Below are 17,482 nucleotides of genomic sequence, written 5' to 3' on the forward strand. Positions count from 1 at the left end.
TTGTATGGGGGAGGAGGCTAGAGTTGGTGAGGGATTTCTTCTGGATTCCAGTTTTGAGAAAGAAGATGGACCATTCCAATCTCTCTTCAAGATCATCAAAAGAGAAAGACTTTAGGAAGAACCCAACATATGGAATATTGATCATATCCTTATTCTCAGTTTGCTACCCTAGAGACTTCAGAGAATTTTCCCTTATGTGAGATCTAGCTCTCTCTCTCTCTCTCTCTCTCTCTCTCTCTCTCTCTCTCTCTCTCTCTCTCTCTCTGTCTCTGTATCTCAGCTACCTTGCTCCCAGTGGGAGAGCTCCTTCTCTTATGTATGCTTTCTCTAATTTCTATTTTGCTACTGACTTATATAAATGGGTTTCTTCCCTATTTTCTGTGTATGATTACTGTGGAACTGGTAGTTGGTGGGAAGGGAATCAAGCCTTGGATATAAAGCTTTAAGTCTTGGCCCCATCAAGAAATAACGATTAGGAGTTTAGCTTGAGTTGTGAAGTTATTTCCCTTCATCTAATGATACTTAAGCAAGCAGATAGCTGAATGGCCAGCCTCTGGCCCAACTTCCTGCTTTTCTTCCTGGCAGGAAATCATTTCCCTTGGAGAAGGGTAGGGAGAGGAGATGCTAGAGATGTATACTCTTGCCTCCCTTCAAGCCACACTGAGACTGGCAAATGCTACAGCTAAAATATGCTTTTTTTTCCCTTTCCATTTTTATTTGGAGGAAAGAGGTTGGGGAGTAGCAAGAGAGATGTTCTTCCTCTACTCTCAAAAAGAGTGTCATTGAAACATTTTAGAAAACAGGCAGAACGGAACAGAAGAAACACAGAAACAGCAGAAAGACAAATAGTTTTGAAAGTAACGTGTAGAATAGTCTACATCTTTTTAAAAAAGGGATATAAAATGGAGATTCACAGTTTAATATAGAACCTTTTTTTTGTTCTGCTGCGTATATTCATATACTCCTTGGTTTTTACATATAGAGTTTAAGATAAAATTTTAAAGTATTTTAAAGATAATATAATAACAGTAATTATAAAACATTTCCCTCAATAAATCTGGCATACATTCTCTCACTAATACACACAGTATCTGTGGGAAGATTAAACTTAAACTTAGAGTACAATGATAGTGAGTCACATTTGTAGGGAACGTATGTGCCCAGGGCTTTTCATTCATTCCTTTGGGACTCCTGAGTCTTAGAGTCCTTTCTCTTTTTCAGTTTCTTCTCTTTAGTCTAACTTTGGTATGCCAGCGCTAGGTCACTACTGATTTCATAGCTGGCTCTTCTTTTCTTCCACAGGTCATACTCCTAGAAGCTGCTTCTGGCCTTGAATAACTTCCTCTCTGTATCCATGTCTGTTTACAAAGTATGTCTCTCTTAACTCAGCCTTCAACTCTCTGGAACTGACTTTCCAACTGGTACATGAAGTATCCCTTTCTGGGCAAGCAGCTCTGCTGCTAGAAGCCATGTTTGATGGAGGAGGAAATTTCCCTCTCCACCTGCCACCCTTTGTTATAGTTTCAGGATCAAGGCTACAATTGCTCTGATTCTAAATTGCCTCAAACTTTCTCCAGGGCTTAGCTACTTAAAACCCCTTAGAGTTATGGTGAATTTTCAATCCAGATAATGATGCTTCCCCTTCTGACTTAATCAGAGAGATGTTCATATTTCACAAAGGGAGAATAGATCATTAACACCATGTTAACACTTCAAGTGATTATCTTTTTTAATTACATTAACTGAGCTGGGGTTGGGGGAAAACCAAAACCCCCTTTTCATTTACAATTAAAACCTAAAAAAAGCAAGTGGTTTCTTCTGAGTATGTGTTAAGGAATGGATTTTGTGCTTTTGGTCAAAACCATTTATTAATTAATGTATATACAAAGCATAGGTGGATAGAGTGTGGAGTAGAGACCATGTGTTGGGCATGCCTATAGTGCAAAGTAATTGGATATTGAAACTATTGTATTAGCATTATACGAGGACAGTAGAAGAATGTCATCAAAGAAAATTTGTGGCATTTAAAACATATTCTAATATGTTAAGTGACCTAATGAAAGCAGAGGAATTATTGCTACATCAGAATTAGATTTGGGGAAAAAAAGTCTAAATAGAAGTGTATATCATATTGATTATTATTCCCTCACTGCAAACATTAATTATATATACTTTACAATTTCTCTGTCTCTCTTCATTTCTCTATATAGATGTATATACAAACAAAATACTAATATGAATATATATATATATATATATGTAAACAGTCCAATAAATGTGAATATAGATAGATAGATAGATAGATAGATAGATAGATAGATAGACAGACAGACAGACAGACAGACAGACAGACAAATAGATAGATAGATAGATAGATAGATAGATAGATAGATAGATAGATAGATAGATAGATAGATACAAGCATATGTTATATTTATTCTGTGTAACTTGGTAATACAGCCTACACACACATATAAATTTCACAAAAGCAAGATGCATATACTCTCAGTTATATGACTTTTAGAAAGGTATAATTTAGATGATACAAACTAATCGACAATCTTTCTGAAGCTCTTCTCTAGTATAATACCTTCTAAATATGGGAATCTGAGTGATTAAACTTCAATAGATTCATAATTCTAGAAAGGCTATTTCTAAGAGGAACTTTCATGGTGGTAAATGTTTTTCCTCCATTTATATTAATATCTATTTTATATCTATTAATATCTATATTAATATCCTTATCTTGCATCAATAGACAGTGATGAGAATACTGGTAGAGAAAATTCCATCTTCTTAATAATTGACCTAGAACAAACAATGTAGGCCACTAAATGAGTTTGAAAGGAAGCCTCCTCCAGGATGAGAACATCTTGGGGCTCTGGTGGTCAATAATAATAACTGATATGTACATAGTGCTTTGTATATATTTTCTCTTTTGAACCTCACAACAACACTGTTAGATTGGTAGTACAGATATTATTATTATTATTATCCTGGTCTCATAGAAGGAGACAAATACCCTGAGGGACAAACAGGATGAAGTATGACAGGCAAATCATACCTCTGCCACTACCTCAACCACCATCCTTCTTCAGACCCTAATGGAGAGTCCAAACCCTAGGAATAGTAGTGTTTTGATCCATCCAGACTATCAGTCTTCCTGCCTGGTCCCTGAAACCATTCATGGGAATGATTTCTGTGAGATATGGATCCATTATCTTTGCTACCACCTATACCAACTACTGAACTAATTGCCATCACTTAAAAAGTAAGCCCAAGGTCCCTGGGAATCATATTCAATATAGAATTTCCCTTGTGGGTTCCTCTGCATTTTGAAGGATGGAAGATGTCTCATCATTAAGGCAAATCAAAATATTGTGCTTTCATGCAAAAAAGGAGTACCAGCAGATGTCTGGATAATTGAAGTCTCCCCTAAATATTATCCTACAGTTGGTGGCAGGCAAGCTAGCCCAAGTAAAGCATCAAGGCACTTTGAAGGAAAGTCGGGAGAAACATATGTCAGGCAAGTTGAACCACAACTATGACCTTGATTACCACCTCTCCTTGTACCCCAATGGAAACAGTATAGGACCCTGAGCCTAAAAGCCTTGAGGGCAACAACATCATTGGGGATACCCTTCAATCATACACATATCTATTTTACATATACCTAGGCCTTTTTCTTTCTCTCCTCTTTTAGCTTAAAGCCCTTGTGGATAGATTTACTTGACACCAGACAAATGCATTCCAACCAGTCTTTATTAGATATTAGGATGAACTTATATTTTATCTTAAAAAGTGTATATGGGTAGGAGTGACATATTTAGACCTACTCTTTCTAAAAATTACTTTCTGCAGCTGTGTGTTGGATAGATTAACATGGAAGGAGATTTGAGGCAAGAAGACTAGTTAGAAGGCTATGATAATAGTTCAGTTGAAAGTCGATGAGGCTCTGAAATAAGGTACTTGGTGTCTATGTGAGTGAATAAAAGTGAAAGATGCAATATCTCTATGAAAGACATGTTGTAGAGGCAGAACTTGGATGACTAGGAAGATAGTGATTTCCTCAACAGTGGGAAGGAAGTTTAGAAGAATGATGGGCTTAGGGAGAGGGAAGGTAATGAGTTCTGTTTTGGAAATGTTGAGTTAGAGACATTGGTTATGTGGGGCTGGAGCTTAAAGAGACACTGGAGCTGGATGTAAAAAAAAATGGGAATTACAAGCGTAGAAATAATTGCGCCAATGGTAGTTGATAAGATATCCAAGTGAGATAATATCTATATCTATATAACTGTATATCTATATAACTATATATCTATGTCTCTCTATATATACATACATGTATACATATATACATATACATATATGTGTGTGTGTATATATATATATATATATGTGTGTGTGTGTGTGTGTGTGTATATATATAGAGAGAGAGAGAAAGAGAAAGAGAGAGAGAGAGAGAGAGAGAGAGAGAGGGAGAGAGAGAGAGAGAGAAAGAGAGGGAGAGAGAGAGAGAGAGAGAGAGAGAGAGAGAGAGAGAGAGAGAGGGAGAGAGAGAAAGAGAGGGAGAGAGAGAGAGAGAGAGAGAGAGAGAGAGAGAGAGAGAGAGAGGGAGGGAGAGAGACTGGATAGAGTCTTGGGGAACATCAATAGTGGTCAAGACATGGCTGAAGATCCAGCAACAGAAACTGAAAAGGAGAGTCAGAAAGAGGTATTATGAGAACCTAGATAGGATATAATATCTAGGAAGAGAAGGTGATGAACAGTGTCAAATGCTGCAGAGAGGTCAAGAAAGTTAAGAATTGAGAAAAGACTACCAGATTTGTCAATTAAGAGATCATCAGTGACTCTGGAGATAGTTTTCTGAGTTGACTGATGAGCTTAGAAGCCAGATTGCTGGGGATTTAGAAGAGAGTGAGAGGAAAGTGGAATCACTGTAATGCAGATGGTTTTCCTACAGGTTTAGCTGAGAAGAGAAGAGAAGAGAAATAGAACAGTAGATAATGAAAATAGAAGGAACTAGTGGGGAGATTTAAAGGATGGGTGGTCATGGGAGAGTTTTAGGAGGCAAAAAAGGAACTAGTAGATACAGAGAGAGAAAAAAATAATACTGATGATATTGATAATAATAACTAGCATTTATATAGCATTTTAAAGTTTGTAAAGTGCTTTACAAATATTATTTCACTTTATTTTTACAATAACTTTGAGAGGTTTTGTGCTCTTATCTCCATTTTACAGATAAAGAAACTGAAGAAGATGGAGGTCAGGTGATTTTCCAAGCTCAGACAGCTAAGAAGCATCTGAGGCAGAATCTGAACTTGGTTTTCCCAAAACCAAGTCCAGCATTCTAGCCACTCTACTTCTTAGTGGCCTCTGATTTATGCAGATAAGGATAATGCTGCAGAAAATAGTTTTGTCCAGAATTAGCAAAGCAGTTGATAAATATCTCAAACTCTATTTGTGGAATATATGGAGAGATGTGCCCTAGATGACAATACACTTAGATTCAAAACTGATTAAATGGAAAAGTGTGATTGTTAATACTTAATGATCAACTTGGCAGAAGATCTCCAGTAGAGTGCCCCAGGGGACTGTACTTGGCCTTGTTCTGCTTAACATTTTTATCAATGACTTGGATAAAGGCAAATGGTTTTCATATAGCATAATGATTATTATAACATGGTTATCAATTTTTAGATGACATTAAGATGAGAGGGATAGTGATTGTGCTGGACGATAAGATTCAAAATTATCTTGACAGGCAGATTAAAGCATTGGGCTAAATCTAACAAGGTGGAAATTCAATAGGCATAAATGTAAAGTCTTATATACGTTTGGGTTCAAAATCATCTTCATGAGTAAAATATGGAAGATACATGATTAGATAGCAATTTATCTAAAAAAAAATATCTGGACCTTTTTACTGGACTCCCAACTTACATCAGTCAGCAATATGATAAGGCAGCGAAAAAAGCTAGTATGATCTTGAGTTGCACTGAGAGGCACCATTTTCAGAAATAAAGAAAGGATAGTTACATTGTATTTCACCTTGTTCAGACCAAATCTGGAGTTCAGTTCTGGGTGCCACAGTTTAAGAAAGCTATTGAAGAATATGCAGAAGAGGGCAGCCCATGTGGTGAAGTGCCCTGAGTCCTTGTCATATAAGGATAAGTTGAAGTAATTGGTTTAGTCTGAAGAAGATCAAAGACTCAAGGAGGGGATGGAGAGCAGCTAGGATGGTGGCTTTGAAGGAGCATCAGGGTGAAGAGGTTTTCAGCTTGTCCTGTTTGACTTAGGCAAAAACCAGGAATAACGTGGAAACTGCAAAGAGGCAAATTTTGACTTGAGTTAGGAAAAAAAAAATTCCTAAAAACCAGAGCTAACCAGATGTTAAATGGGCTGCCTTGGGAGACAGAGTTTTTCCTGCGAATGGAGATCACCAATCAGAGGCTGGATGATTACTTTTTGTGTAAGTAAGAGTGAGGAATTCCTATTATTGTATGGCTTGGATTAAATGGCTGCTGAGTTTCCTTCCACCTCTGAAATTCTGTGACTCTGTTAGATAGAACACGCAAATGTCTGAAATGAAGGATAGATGGAGCACAGATGGACAATCATTTATTACCTAATCCCTGCAACAAGGGCTTGATGTATGCAATGCAGTAACTATCATGACTATTTCACACAAGGAAACTGATGCACAAAGAAATTGAAGGGCTTACATAAACTTCCCAAAGGGAGTCATTGACATAGCTGAAGCTACACTTCTAAGTTCTAAAGTGTTGGTTTGTTGCTTATTGTACCAGATTATGTGTGATCATAATCAGGTACAAGTGGTTAAAATAAGTTCAGAAACATAATAAAAGCATGATTTAAAATTGATTTGATATGATACATACATAAAACTTGGCTACTATTTCTCTGATATGACTTCTTAAGTTCTATTAATTCCATTCAGATCCCAATTTTCTTCTGCTACATTTTTCCTTTTTTTTTGCCTCTTTCACTTTTCCTCCCAATAATTTTCCAAAACTAAATCCTTTTTAAAGTTAAACTGACACATTTTGAACTCTTAACAAAAAATTTGAGTTCTGTTTTACAGGAGAAAAATACTGCTTTTTAGAGTATCAATATATAGAAATGATCAAGTTTATGAAAATGTATTTTCAGTTAGAAAATCAAATTAGTCTCACTCAAATTACTATTTCTTTAATATGGGCTAGTAAATACATCTATAGAACTTCAAATAGCTGTGTAGAATTTTGCTAATAGGATATACCAGAAATGATGAAAGTTCTGTTTTTTTAAATAGCAAATATTTCATTAAAAATAAAATTGTATTAAAAATGTAGTCATGAATGAAAATGGGGTATAAGATTGAAAATTTGGTACCTATAAACTGAGACCAATATTGTTTACTTAATTGATTTCTGGAAACAACAGTGCACTAGGTTTAGAATCAGAAGACCTAGGTACAAATTACAGCTCTGCTACTTTTTAGCTATAAGACCTTGGATAAGTCATTTCCCTTCTTGGGGTCTCAGGCTCCTCTTCTTCCAAAAAGAAAAATGAGTGGGGGAGGTTGAACTAGGTCCTTCTTAAGTCCCTTTAAGTTCTAAATCCCATGACCACAACTTTCCTACCTCCATACCTTTGGTTTACCATTGCTACGTCTAGAATATATGTTCTTTTTCCCATCCCCCAATCTACCTATTGAAATTCTACTGATCCACCTTCTGAAGTCCAGCTTACATACTACTTTCTCCATGAAGCTTTCTCAAATCTCCTAGTTCATAATGACCTTTTGCAGAGACCTTAGAGAGCACTTTGTTTGCATTGCTATTATCATGTACTATTTTATGTAATAGAAATTTGTGGCATATTATCTTCCTAGTAATTTATAAACTCCATAAAGGCAAGGATCCTTCTTATCTAAACTTTGTAATTTCCCCAGTGACAAGCACAGTGCTTTGCACACATAATATACTTAATAAATGTTTGCTAAATTTGAATGTTTGTATCTACTAACAGGTGTTGTGTATACCAAAAGGGCAAGTATTTATGTTTTTAAGAAGAAATTGAGTTAATCATTTTTCTGATGTGTTGTCACTACTTAGAATATTATTCTTGATTAATATATCTATTTATAGAACTTGCTATATCTGATTAAGGGATTACGTGTTATACTGTTTTGGCATATATTTTCCTCCATTTTCTTTGCACTTCTTTGAATGAGAATTCAATAGGAATTAATCTGTATATTGATTCCTCATGCCCTGTTAACAGAAATGGCTGAAAATGTGTTTGAAGGAACAAAAAAGAAAACAAACAAGTCAGGCTTTTAAAAATCAATTCCTGGTTATAGTATTCAGAAGCTGAAATATCCAGTTTGTAAATTTTCAGATCCTTTACTTGTCTTTTTCTATTTAGTGAGGTGGCTGTGGTAGGAAGTTTGTTCTTTTTTTCTTTTTTTTCTTTTTTTTACAGAGCCTTAGAGGAAGTTTTTAGATCAATTTGGATCAATTGGGTAAAGTCTAGTGGGAAGTCAGAAGGTTACTGGAGTATTGAGAATTGATCTGCAGAGTGGTAAGGGCTATAAGCCAAGGATCTGGATTCTCATGGACAGGAAGTCAGAAGCTGTCTGGAGAGTGTATACCCATGGTCAAGGATCTGGCCCACCATGAACTAGAGACCAGAGGACTGGAAAAAATATACTGTCTAGAACAATTAGGGCAACTGACTCTGGATTTTCCAGGTTATAGGAAAGGGGAGGAGAGAATTGGAAAATGAGTGTCTTCTGATTATTAACTTAAAGGCAAAAATATACTATAGTCTTAGAGCCCAATATTTTATATATGATGAATATCAAATGGTAATTCATTTAATCAGTAAGCCAGACAATAAAATGAAGATAGTTAAACATCTGCCATTAGCATCCATTGGTATTTACCAAAGGATAGGTTGAAGAAGTGTAATAAAATTGATTCATTCTGCTTTTTTAGTATAAGCTGTGATAAAATCTTTGGTTGTAGGCAGGCTGAAGCTATTATGAGGATGTAGGGAAGCCTTGAGATTATCTATGGATTTCAGTTGTCTGACTTCTCTGTCTCAGCTCATCAAGGATAACTGAGATTATGATTATGAAGCTTTATGATTCTTACACTGAAATAGAAAGGATACAGAAGATTCCACCTCCACAACATCTTTCACATCCATCCCTTGTTCTGCATTCATATAGCCATCACCCTAATTCAGGCACTCAACCTCTGGACTACTGTAATAGGCTCCTAATTGTCCTCCCTGCTTCCAGTCTTTCCCACTTTCCAATACATTATACCCACAGCTAACAATATAATCTAACTAAATCACAATTCTGCCCATGTATCCCTTTCTCACAACCCTTAGCTGGCTTCATACTGCTTTTAGGATAAAATGCAGATTCCTCAGTATTTGTGTAAACTCCCCTGCCAAGACAATACTCGAACACCTACACACCTCATCTGGCCTGGCCTATCCTTTCACCTTGTTTTCATAGTCATATGATCTTTGCTATAGGCAAAGTGTACAAATAGCTATTTCCCAAGCTTGTTATTCCATTCCCCTCTCCCTTTACTCCTCCGTGCATTACCTTCCCTCCCCTCCCCACCACCTAGAACATGTTCCCTTTTTTTTTTTGGCTTATCTTCCTTTGAGGTTCAGTTCAGGTGCTACCTGCTATGTGAATCCTTCCTCGTTCTTCCTGGGTAACTTTCACTTCAAATTACGTTCTATTTATTTATTGGAATGAATACTGTGTCCTTTCAACAAAATGTTAAGCCATTTTTTTCTTTATATTTCCAGAGCCTATCAAGGTTCCTTCATCACAGAAGGTACTTATATATTTGAACTAAATTGAAGAATCTCTAATAAAAGCTTACAAAAATGAATATTTGTTTATTTCATATTAATGATATTTTTATGACAGCTATGATTCATTACTTAGTAACTAAATTAGCACTGAAAATAGTTAAAATGGGAGTCAGTAGGCCTTTTAAAATGATGGATAATACTACTAAATTAGCATTGCTCAATTGTTGGTTCATCTTTTATATATAATATTTAAGTTCTCAAAATGAAGGGCATTTGAAAGCTTAACTGTTTCTGTACTTATAAAAGCTCATTCAAATATTGTATGCTTAGAAACCACATGCAAAAAACATATATTTAATTTCAGCCACTGGGGCTACCAGAAATTTTCTTTCTTTAAAATTTAGTTTTAGTAAATTTAGTCTTGTTATCACTGTGAAAATAGTACTGCATATGTCGTGTAAAACATTTATTTTGATTATACATAATCAGTGTGATAGAGTGAACAGCACTAAAAATAATTTAGAACTATAATTAAGAATACAAAGAAGAAAAAACACCAGTGAAAAGAGGTTTAACTAAGCTATTATACAATTACAATTCACTGACCAGATCAGCTAATAGGAGAGACTGAGTCCCTTTTAGAGGCAAGGACCTGGTTGTATGAATATGCTATAAAGTGCTTGGTACACTATAAGCAGTCTATTAACATTAAGCATAGCATGCACATGAAACATCATCATTCTTGACCCCAGGAGCTCCCTAGGGTACTGGGAAATGTTCACATAAGCAATCTTCAGAAGGGTCAAATAATCACCTCCATTTCACATAGCATCTCCATCTACTCCACAAAACACAGAGATACAAGCCATTTTAAATGGATGTCCCATTTTCAGATAAACTCAAACATGGTAAAGACAGTTACTCATCTTCCCTAAATAATCCTCCTACATGCTCAGATATCCCATCTCATTTGGCAGTGTTACCCTGTCACTAACCCCTGAGGGAAGGCAATTGCAGAGTTATCTTTGACTCATCACTGTACTTTCCTTTGAATATTTAGACTAGTGCCAAATTCTGCCCTTCAAAAACATTGCTGAACACTTATTTGTGGTATCGTATTAAGTATCATACAGGACAATTTAGAAGGGGAGCAGCAAACTGTTGGGAAAGAAGTCTTCTCCAGGGACAGAGCAATAGTTATTTGCTTTTTCTTCTTCATTTCTACTGCTGGTTCTAATCATTTCAGACCTTATCCTTTCTGCTTAACTCCCTGCACTAATCCTTCGTGGATGATGATAGCTTCCTATCACACTACAAAACAAGACCCCAATCTTCACCTTTAGCTTCAGAGTTCTGGACCAACATACCTCAGGTTTTCTCTCTTCCCATACCTCTTTCTCTCAAGACTACCTCTGGGACTCTAATAAGCAAAGCCCATCATTCCCATCACCTTTTCACTCCCACCTTCAAGCCTTTCTCTGAACTAAACCATACCTCAGCCTTCTTGTAAGCCATCTATCTATCATTCAAACAGTGCCAGAAATTTCATGTCTTTCCTGAAGTCTTTCTGGAATTAACCTCTGTTCATAGAATTTCTTTTTATTTTATTTTCTCTCTCCAGCTTTTCCCCGATTCTTTTTTAAATTTTGAAAACACTTTAATAATACCTTTTGTTCTTACCTTTTTTTTTCCCAGATAGATCTCTCTCCATTTCCCTAACCGGAGAGCCATCCCCTATAACACAGAGTAAAACAGAATAAAGGGGAGGAAGAAGTGGGGGGGGAGCGGTTCGGCGAAACTAATCAAGGCATCTACTGAGTCTGACAGTATATGCAATGCTTCACATCTTACAGTCCTCTATTTCTATATAGGAGGGAGGGAGGTATGTTTTCTTCCTTGTCAAGCTTGGTCAGAAAATGGCATTTCTGCTGCTTTCTTTGTTCATTGCCTCACTAAAGAAAGTACTCTAGGCTTGAATATCATGAAAACATAAGGAAAACTCTTTAGGATGCTGGTATGTTTGTGTATACGTTGAGAGTGTGTGCGTGGGGAGGGGATGAGGTGGCAATAGGACTAAAACCCACTTAATAAGACAACTACGCAGAACTAAGCTTTTTTGTATACAGTGTTGCGTAGGGGTGGAAGATAGAGATTTAAGGATGATGCACTCCAGTTCCTTAATTTTACATCTAAAAAACCTGGCCTCTAGAGAGGAGAAATGACTTGCTCAAGGTCACCCAACTAATGAGGGACAGAGCCAGGGCTATATAACCCTGATAGTGATGTGTTCATTCAGTCATTCAGCAAACATTTATTTATCATCTCTTACGTGCAAGTCACACGGAGAAGAAGCATAGCTTAGTGGAATAGAAAACCGGCTTTTGAGTAAGGAAGACCTCGGATTTAAGTTCTGCTTGTGACACCTACTTGCCAGGTGACCACTGGCAAAACATTTAACCTTCCAGTGTCCCAGGCCGCTCTGTAAATCTCTTTAAGTTACAGACAGTTGCCGATCTGCATCATTGGAAGGAGTTCCCTACACTGCTGAAATCACAGGTCGGGACAAAAAAAAAACACCGTGAAAGGCACTGTGCTGAGCTATCTCGGTGTGTTTAAGATGGCTTGTTTGCTCAACGTTTATTAGGCGTTTTCTGTGTAAATTCAGGAGTGCTCTTCTATCTTGAGACTATCAGCACCTTGAGGGGATAACCCTCACCTATGAAAATGGCTTTGCGCATCGCCGGGCGGCGCCGCATCCGAGGAAGGCTCTCTCCTAAAGGTAAGGATGCTTTTCTTGCGCAGCGAATCGCGCCCGGCTGGTTCAGTGCTCCGCACACATTCAGGCGCTGCTCGATGGGATGCTTGCTAACTCCGGTCCTTTCTATGTTACTGTTGCATTTCGGGGGTGGGGGGTACTTGTGCTTACTACTGGGTGAAGGGCTTTCCCAATAGCCCCGCTGTCCTATTGCTCTGCCGTCACCGGTCACCCTAATGTCCTTCCCGCCCGCGGCCGTAGACATGGTCCCGGAGCCACCGACGCGATCCAGACCCCCTAAGACACAGTCTTTGCCTTTCCCAATCCCGCCCCATCTCTACCTCTCGTCACCCTGCGTCGTGATTGGTGTAGCGGCCGGCGGGCGCTTGTCGGCATTCCGTTTCCTATTGGCCGCTGAGGCCGTCGGTTGGGTTAAACTCTTCCCGCCTTCTTGGCCTAGCGTGTTACCTTGACTCCTTAGTTTCTGCGACAAGCTCTCAGTGTTTGGCTGAGCCGTGTTGCTGGGGCCGGGAGACCTTTCACCCCTGCTTCCCCTACCCGCACACCGCCGCCCCCTCCCGCCCCTTCACACACACACGCACGCACACTCCCTTCTTCCCTCCCTCCCTCCTTCCCTCCCCCGGCTGAGGCAGCGGTGGCTGGGAGGCGGCGGCGGCGCTGCTGAGAGGCGCGGACCCGAGCGCGAAGTGTGTAGGAGTCTACGAACTCACCCCCTCTCCGCCCCCCCCACCATCCCCCTCCCTCCCTCCCTCCCTCCCTCCCGCCAGCGGCCCCCCCTTCCCCCCAAGCGGGAGAGAAATAATGAGAGAGTCGGAGCGGCAGCGGCGGCAGCAGCAGCAGCGGCAGCAGCAGCGCCGAGCAGCCCAGGCTCCAGCAGAACCGCTCCGGCAGCAGCAGCGGCGGCGGCGGCGGCGGCAGCAACAGCAGCAGCGGCAGCGGGAGCGAGGAGCCCAGCGCTAGAGAGCCCAGAGAGAGGGGGCATCGAGGCAGCGCCAGCCTGCTCCATCTCTAGCCCTCCTTCTCCTCCGCCCGCCCGCCGGCTCGCTAGCTCTCCCACCAGCCTCATCTCTCTCCCGCACTCTTCCCACCATCCACCGCCTCCTTTCTTCCCCTCCTCCCTCTCATTCACTCTTTCACTCACTCGCTCCCCTCCTCTTCCCTCCACCTCCCACCATCCCCATCTCTCTCCCACTCACTCTTCCCCCTCCACCTCTCTCTCCTCCTCCTGTCTCCATTCACTCTCCCTTCTCTCCTCCTCTCTCAGCCTCTCTCCTTCCTTCTCCCTTTTCTTCTTCTCTCTTCTTTTCCATCCTTTCTCGATCTCTCCCATCCCACCTCTCCCCCTCCCCTCCCTCCCTTCCTCCCTTCCTTCCATTCCCGGGACTGACTCCCTTCTCCTGACTCTGCACTGCAGCTGAGCCCTCCCCTCCCCAGTGCGATTCGACCCGCGTTTCTTTTTTTCCGAAAGAAATTTCAGTCGAGACGATTGAAGGGAAAGGGGAGGGGAGAGGAAGGAAGGAAGAAGAAGAAGAAAAAGGAGAAAAGAAACATCCTGGTCTTAAAAAAACAAACCAAACAAAAACTCAGTAATTAAAAAAAACAAACAAACCTAACACCCTCCCGTCTTCCTCCTCCTCCTCCCCCCTTCCCCGAACGCGGGAAAAAAAAAAGAAAGAAAGAAAAGAAAAGAAAAGAAAAGGAAAGAAAAGGAAAGAAAAGAAAAGATCAGACAAGCCAGGACAAAAGGGAGAACATTCTCCCCTGAGCAGCAGCGGCAACAGCAAACATGATGGCGGCAGCTCCCATCCAGCAGAATGGGACCCACACTGGGGTTCCCATAGACCTCGACCCGCCGGACTCCCGGAAAAGACCGCTGGAAGCCCCCCCTGAAGCCGGCAGCACCAAGAGGACCAATACGGGCGGTGGGTATCAGCTTCCACCTCCTTCCTTTCCCCATCCCCCCCCCCCGCTTGCCCGCCCCTTCCCTCCTCCCTCCCTCCCTCCTCCCTCCCTCCCTCCCTCCCTCTCTCTCCCACTTTCTCTTCTCCGGGCTTGGACACCACCAGCCTCTCTTACCTGGTATCTCTTCCCCACTCGCCTCCCCCGCTTCGCCCCGGAGCCCCCCCCTCCTCTCCTCTGCCCTCTCCTCCTCCCCTTCCCCAACATTTCCATTTCTATGTTTATCATTCATCAAAATGGCGACCGTTTTCCGAATAGACCCATCTTTCTGTTTAATCTGTAGAGAGGGTAACCCTTTAAATGTCCTATACTTAGGTAAGGGGAGGGGAGCAAGGGCGGGGGAGGTGGGAGTGGGGTCTGCGAAGGGAGGGATGACATGAACCCTCTGCCAGGGGATCGCGGGATCCAAGATGCGCGCTTGCATGCACCTTTTTTTTTTTAACAGTTGGCTCAAATAAATAAATTAATAGCACTTGTGTAAGGGGCTTGTAAAGAATTGGCGGAAGAGGAGACTTTTTTTTTAATACCTCTCTCCATTCTTTTTTTCTTTGGGCCACAAGTTGAATGAAAAAGGAAAAAAAAAGACCGCTGCATGCTGCTTCTGCCTACACTTATCTTGTCAGCGTAAATATCTCATTGATTTGTCTTGGGGGTGTGTATGGAATGGTGGGGGGAAGGAGGGTGTCTGGTGCGGTGACTTGTTAGTTAACATCCTGCGTTTCCTGAAAGATGAGTTATAGCGGGACCAGGATCTCCTCTTCATTTGCACTGGAGTCATCCTAACAATGCACCGAGTCAGAGGTGAATTTATCTCCAGCATTTACAATAGCAAAGGATGGGGTTGTTTTTAATGGTACACCTGCGATATTTGGTATATTCAAATTGACTTGGCTGAACCATATTTTGAACAATATCAGATTTGCCAGAAATTAAAGTTTCCCAACTTGGAGTCATTTTATAAATCATCTAATTTTTCTTCCCCTTCTCCCTCCCTCCCCTTCATATCTCACTAGTTTTTATAGTAGCTTTGCTGGAGTAGGAACATTAGGTGTTCTGTCACTTTTAAATACTTTAAATACGTGACTCTTAAGCTTTTGATCATTTGGAAGAATTCTTAAAGTCTTTTAATTAATGAGCTTTAAAGAGATCATAGTAGATTGAGAAGTACTAAAGGAATACATTTGGATTACTTAGATTTGCCATCTATATACCATATTGAATGATTACTTGTCTCTTAAGGTTGGAATAAAATCCCTGCAGTTTGGGTGGATTGTTTGGTAGTATGATAGTTGTTTTGTACACTTTAAAGTAGGGTGCTGGCAGTAGCAACTAATTTTATGTTTGTTAATGATAAATGGCTCATCACTACTTACAGTACTTTGATTTATTTTGTATTATTTTTCTATAAATGTTACAGTCTATAATCATGTAAATTCCCTGGAGTTTTGTTATATTGGTCATTTTATTTTGCCATGGTAACCACAGATAGAACTGGAACAATTCCATGTTTGGAATAACAACTGGAATTTAGTCATCTGTTTCTACACCACTGTAAAATGATGAAATATGTTTAGATTTTATTTGCTCACGTTCAAACCTAGGAATCCCGTACAATGAGAAATATATTTTGTACACAAAAACTTCTTGTATATAACAGATTGGTTTTTTGTTTTTTCATCATATTTTATATAAATGTATGCTTATTGTTTTAACTGCTTTTCTGTGGGGAAGGCAATAGAAAGTTTCGAAATCACATTAACCTGGTTACATGTCTTTCCATTTTTCAGAAGACGGCCAGTATTTTCTAAAGGTACTCATACCTAGTTATGCTGCTGGATCTATAATTGGGAAGGGAGGACAGACAATTGTTCAATTGCAAAAAGAAACTGGAGCCACCATCAAGCTGTCTAAGTCCAAAGATTTTTACCCAGGTAGGTGCAATGATGATGAGCACATTATTTGAATTCCCAAGGAGATAGAGACCAGATCTACATGTGTGATGTTTTGCATAGAGGACTTCCCGTAAATACTATGGGAAACACAAAAACAAATAAGAAATCAAACATTGTTTATTGTGTTTTGTTTCTAGAATTGATTTGATATTGCCTGCTGTTAAAATGAGAGAAAGTGATTTAGGCTGAGATCATAGCACTATTCTTTTGGGGTTTTTTTTTAAGACTTTATTCTTATTGGGGGGGGGATCTAGAATCTAAAGATAGGAATCCTGACAGCTGGCATTAGGAAAGAGAGTACTTCTGAAGTTTTCAGACATCACTGTGATGATAGCTAGAGTGAATTCGTAAGGGGGGGCACTTTTTAAAAAATGGGCCATTTACTTCTAAATCCATTATGTACCTTCTATTTGCTTCATTGCTTTGTTTGCTGGCCCTGAAATGAAGCAAGGAGGACAAGTGTTGCCTCTTAAAGATGTTTCTTTTATAATGTGTATTTATCACAGTTGTGAAACGAAAATATACTATAGTGTTATATAAGTACATCTTCAAAATGTAAGTTACATACCCAATCTATTTGCATAAAATATTAGTGAACATTCTAATGTGGTAACTATAGTCTCCTAGTAGTAGAATGTGGCAATTTCTTGGATATACTATTTTTGCTTTTCCCTGAGGTTTTTTTTTTGGGGGGGGAGGGAGAATCATATTTTGTATATTCCAAAGTGTTAATAATCTGTCTATTGTTTTGGTTATTCAACAAATGGGATTTAATTATTGTAAAATAATTCTTGTAGGTAACACATTCTTGGCTAATTTTATTTAGAAATAGCCAACTGGTTGTGGCATCTTTTTCATTCTAGAGGTTTATAATTTGGTGTTGAGGTGACCAATATTGCTGATTTTTTTTTCTGTAGGAAGGCAAAGCTGTTTTGCTTTC

General features: G+C 39.5%; 2 protein-coding genes across 6 annotated transcripts in view; one reads left to right on the top strand and one right to left on the bottom strand.

Moving 5' to 3' along the window:
- Positions 1–13,181, bottom strand: part of LOC144456202 (uncharacterized) — a 55,951-nt gene extending 42,770 nt beyond the window's left edge. Inside the window, exon 1 of the mRNA XM_078150638.1 lies at positions 11,536–13,181. Coding sequence (XP_078006764.1) covers positions 12,531–12,875 — 345 coding nt within the window. The 5' untranslated portion in view covers positions 12,876–13,181 and the 3' untranslated portion in view covers positions 11,536–12,530. The remainder of the gene's footprint in view (positions 1–11,535) is intronic.
- Positions 13,182–13,418: 237 nt separating this feature from the next.
- NOVA1 (NOVA alternative splicing regulator 1) overlaps positions 13,419–17,482 on the top strand; it is a 160,021-nt gene continuing 155,957 nt past the window's right edge. For 2 of the 5 annotated variants that reach the window (XM_021004295.2, XM_021004298.2), the window contains exons 1-2: positions 13,419–14,553; positions 16,378–16,521. In XM_021004295.2, coding sequence (XP_020859954.1) covers positions 14,418–14,553; positions 16,378–16,521 — 280 coding nt within the window. In that variant the 5' untranslated portion in view covers positions 13,419–14,417. The other 3 variants (XM_078151410.1, XM_021004296.2, XM_078151408.1) reach the window with 3 other exon arrangements.

This window comes from Phascolarctos cinereus, unplaced genomic scaffold (genome assembly GCF_003287225.1).
Source record: "Phascolarctos cinereus isolate Bilbo 61053 unplaced genomic scaffold, phaCin_HiC Scaffold_3;HRSCAF=262, whole genome shotgun sequence".
Classification (NCBI taxonomy): Eukaryota; Metazoa; Chordata; class Mammalia; order Diprotodontia; family Phascolarctidae; genus Phascolarctos; species Phascolarctos cinereus.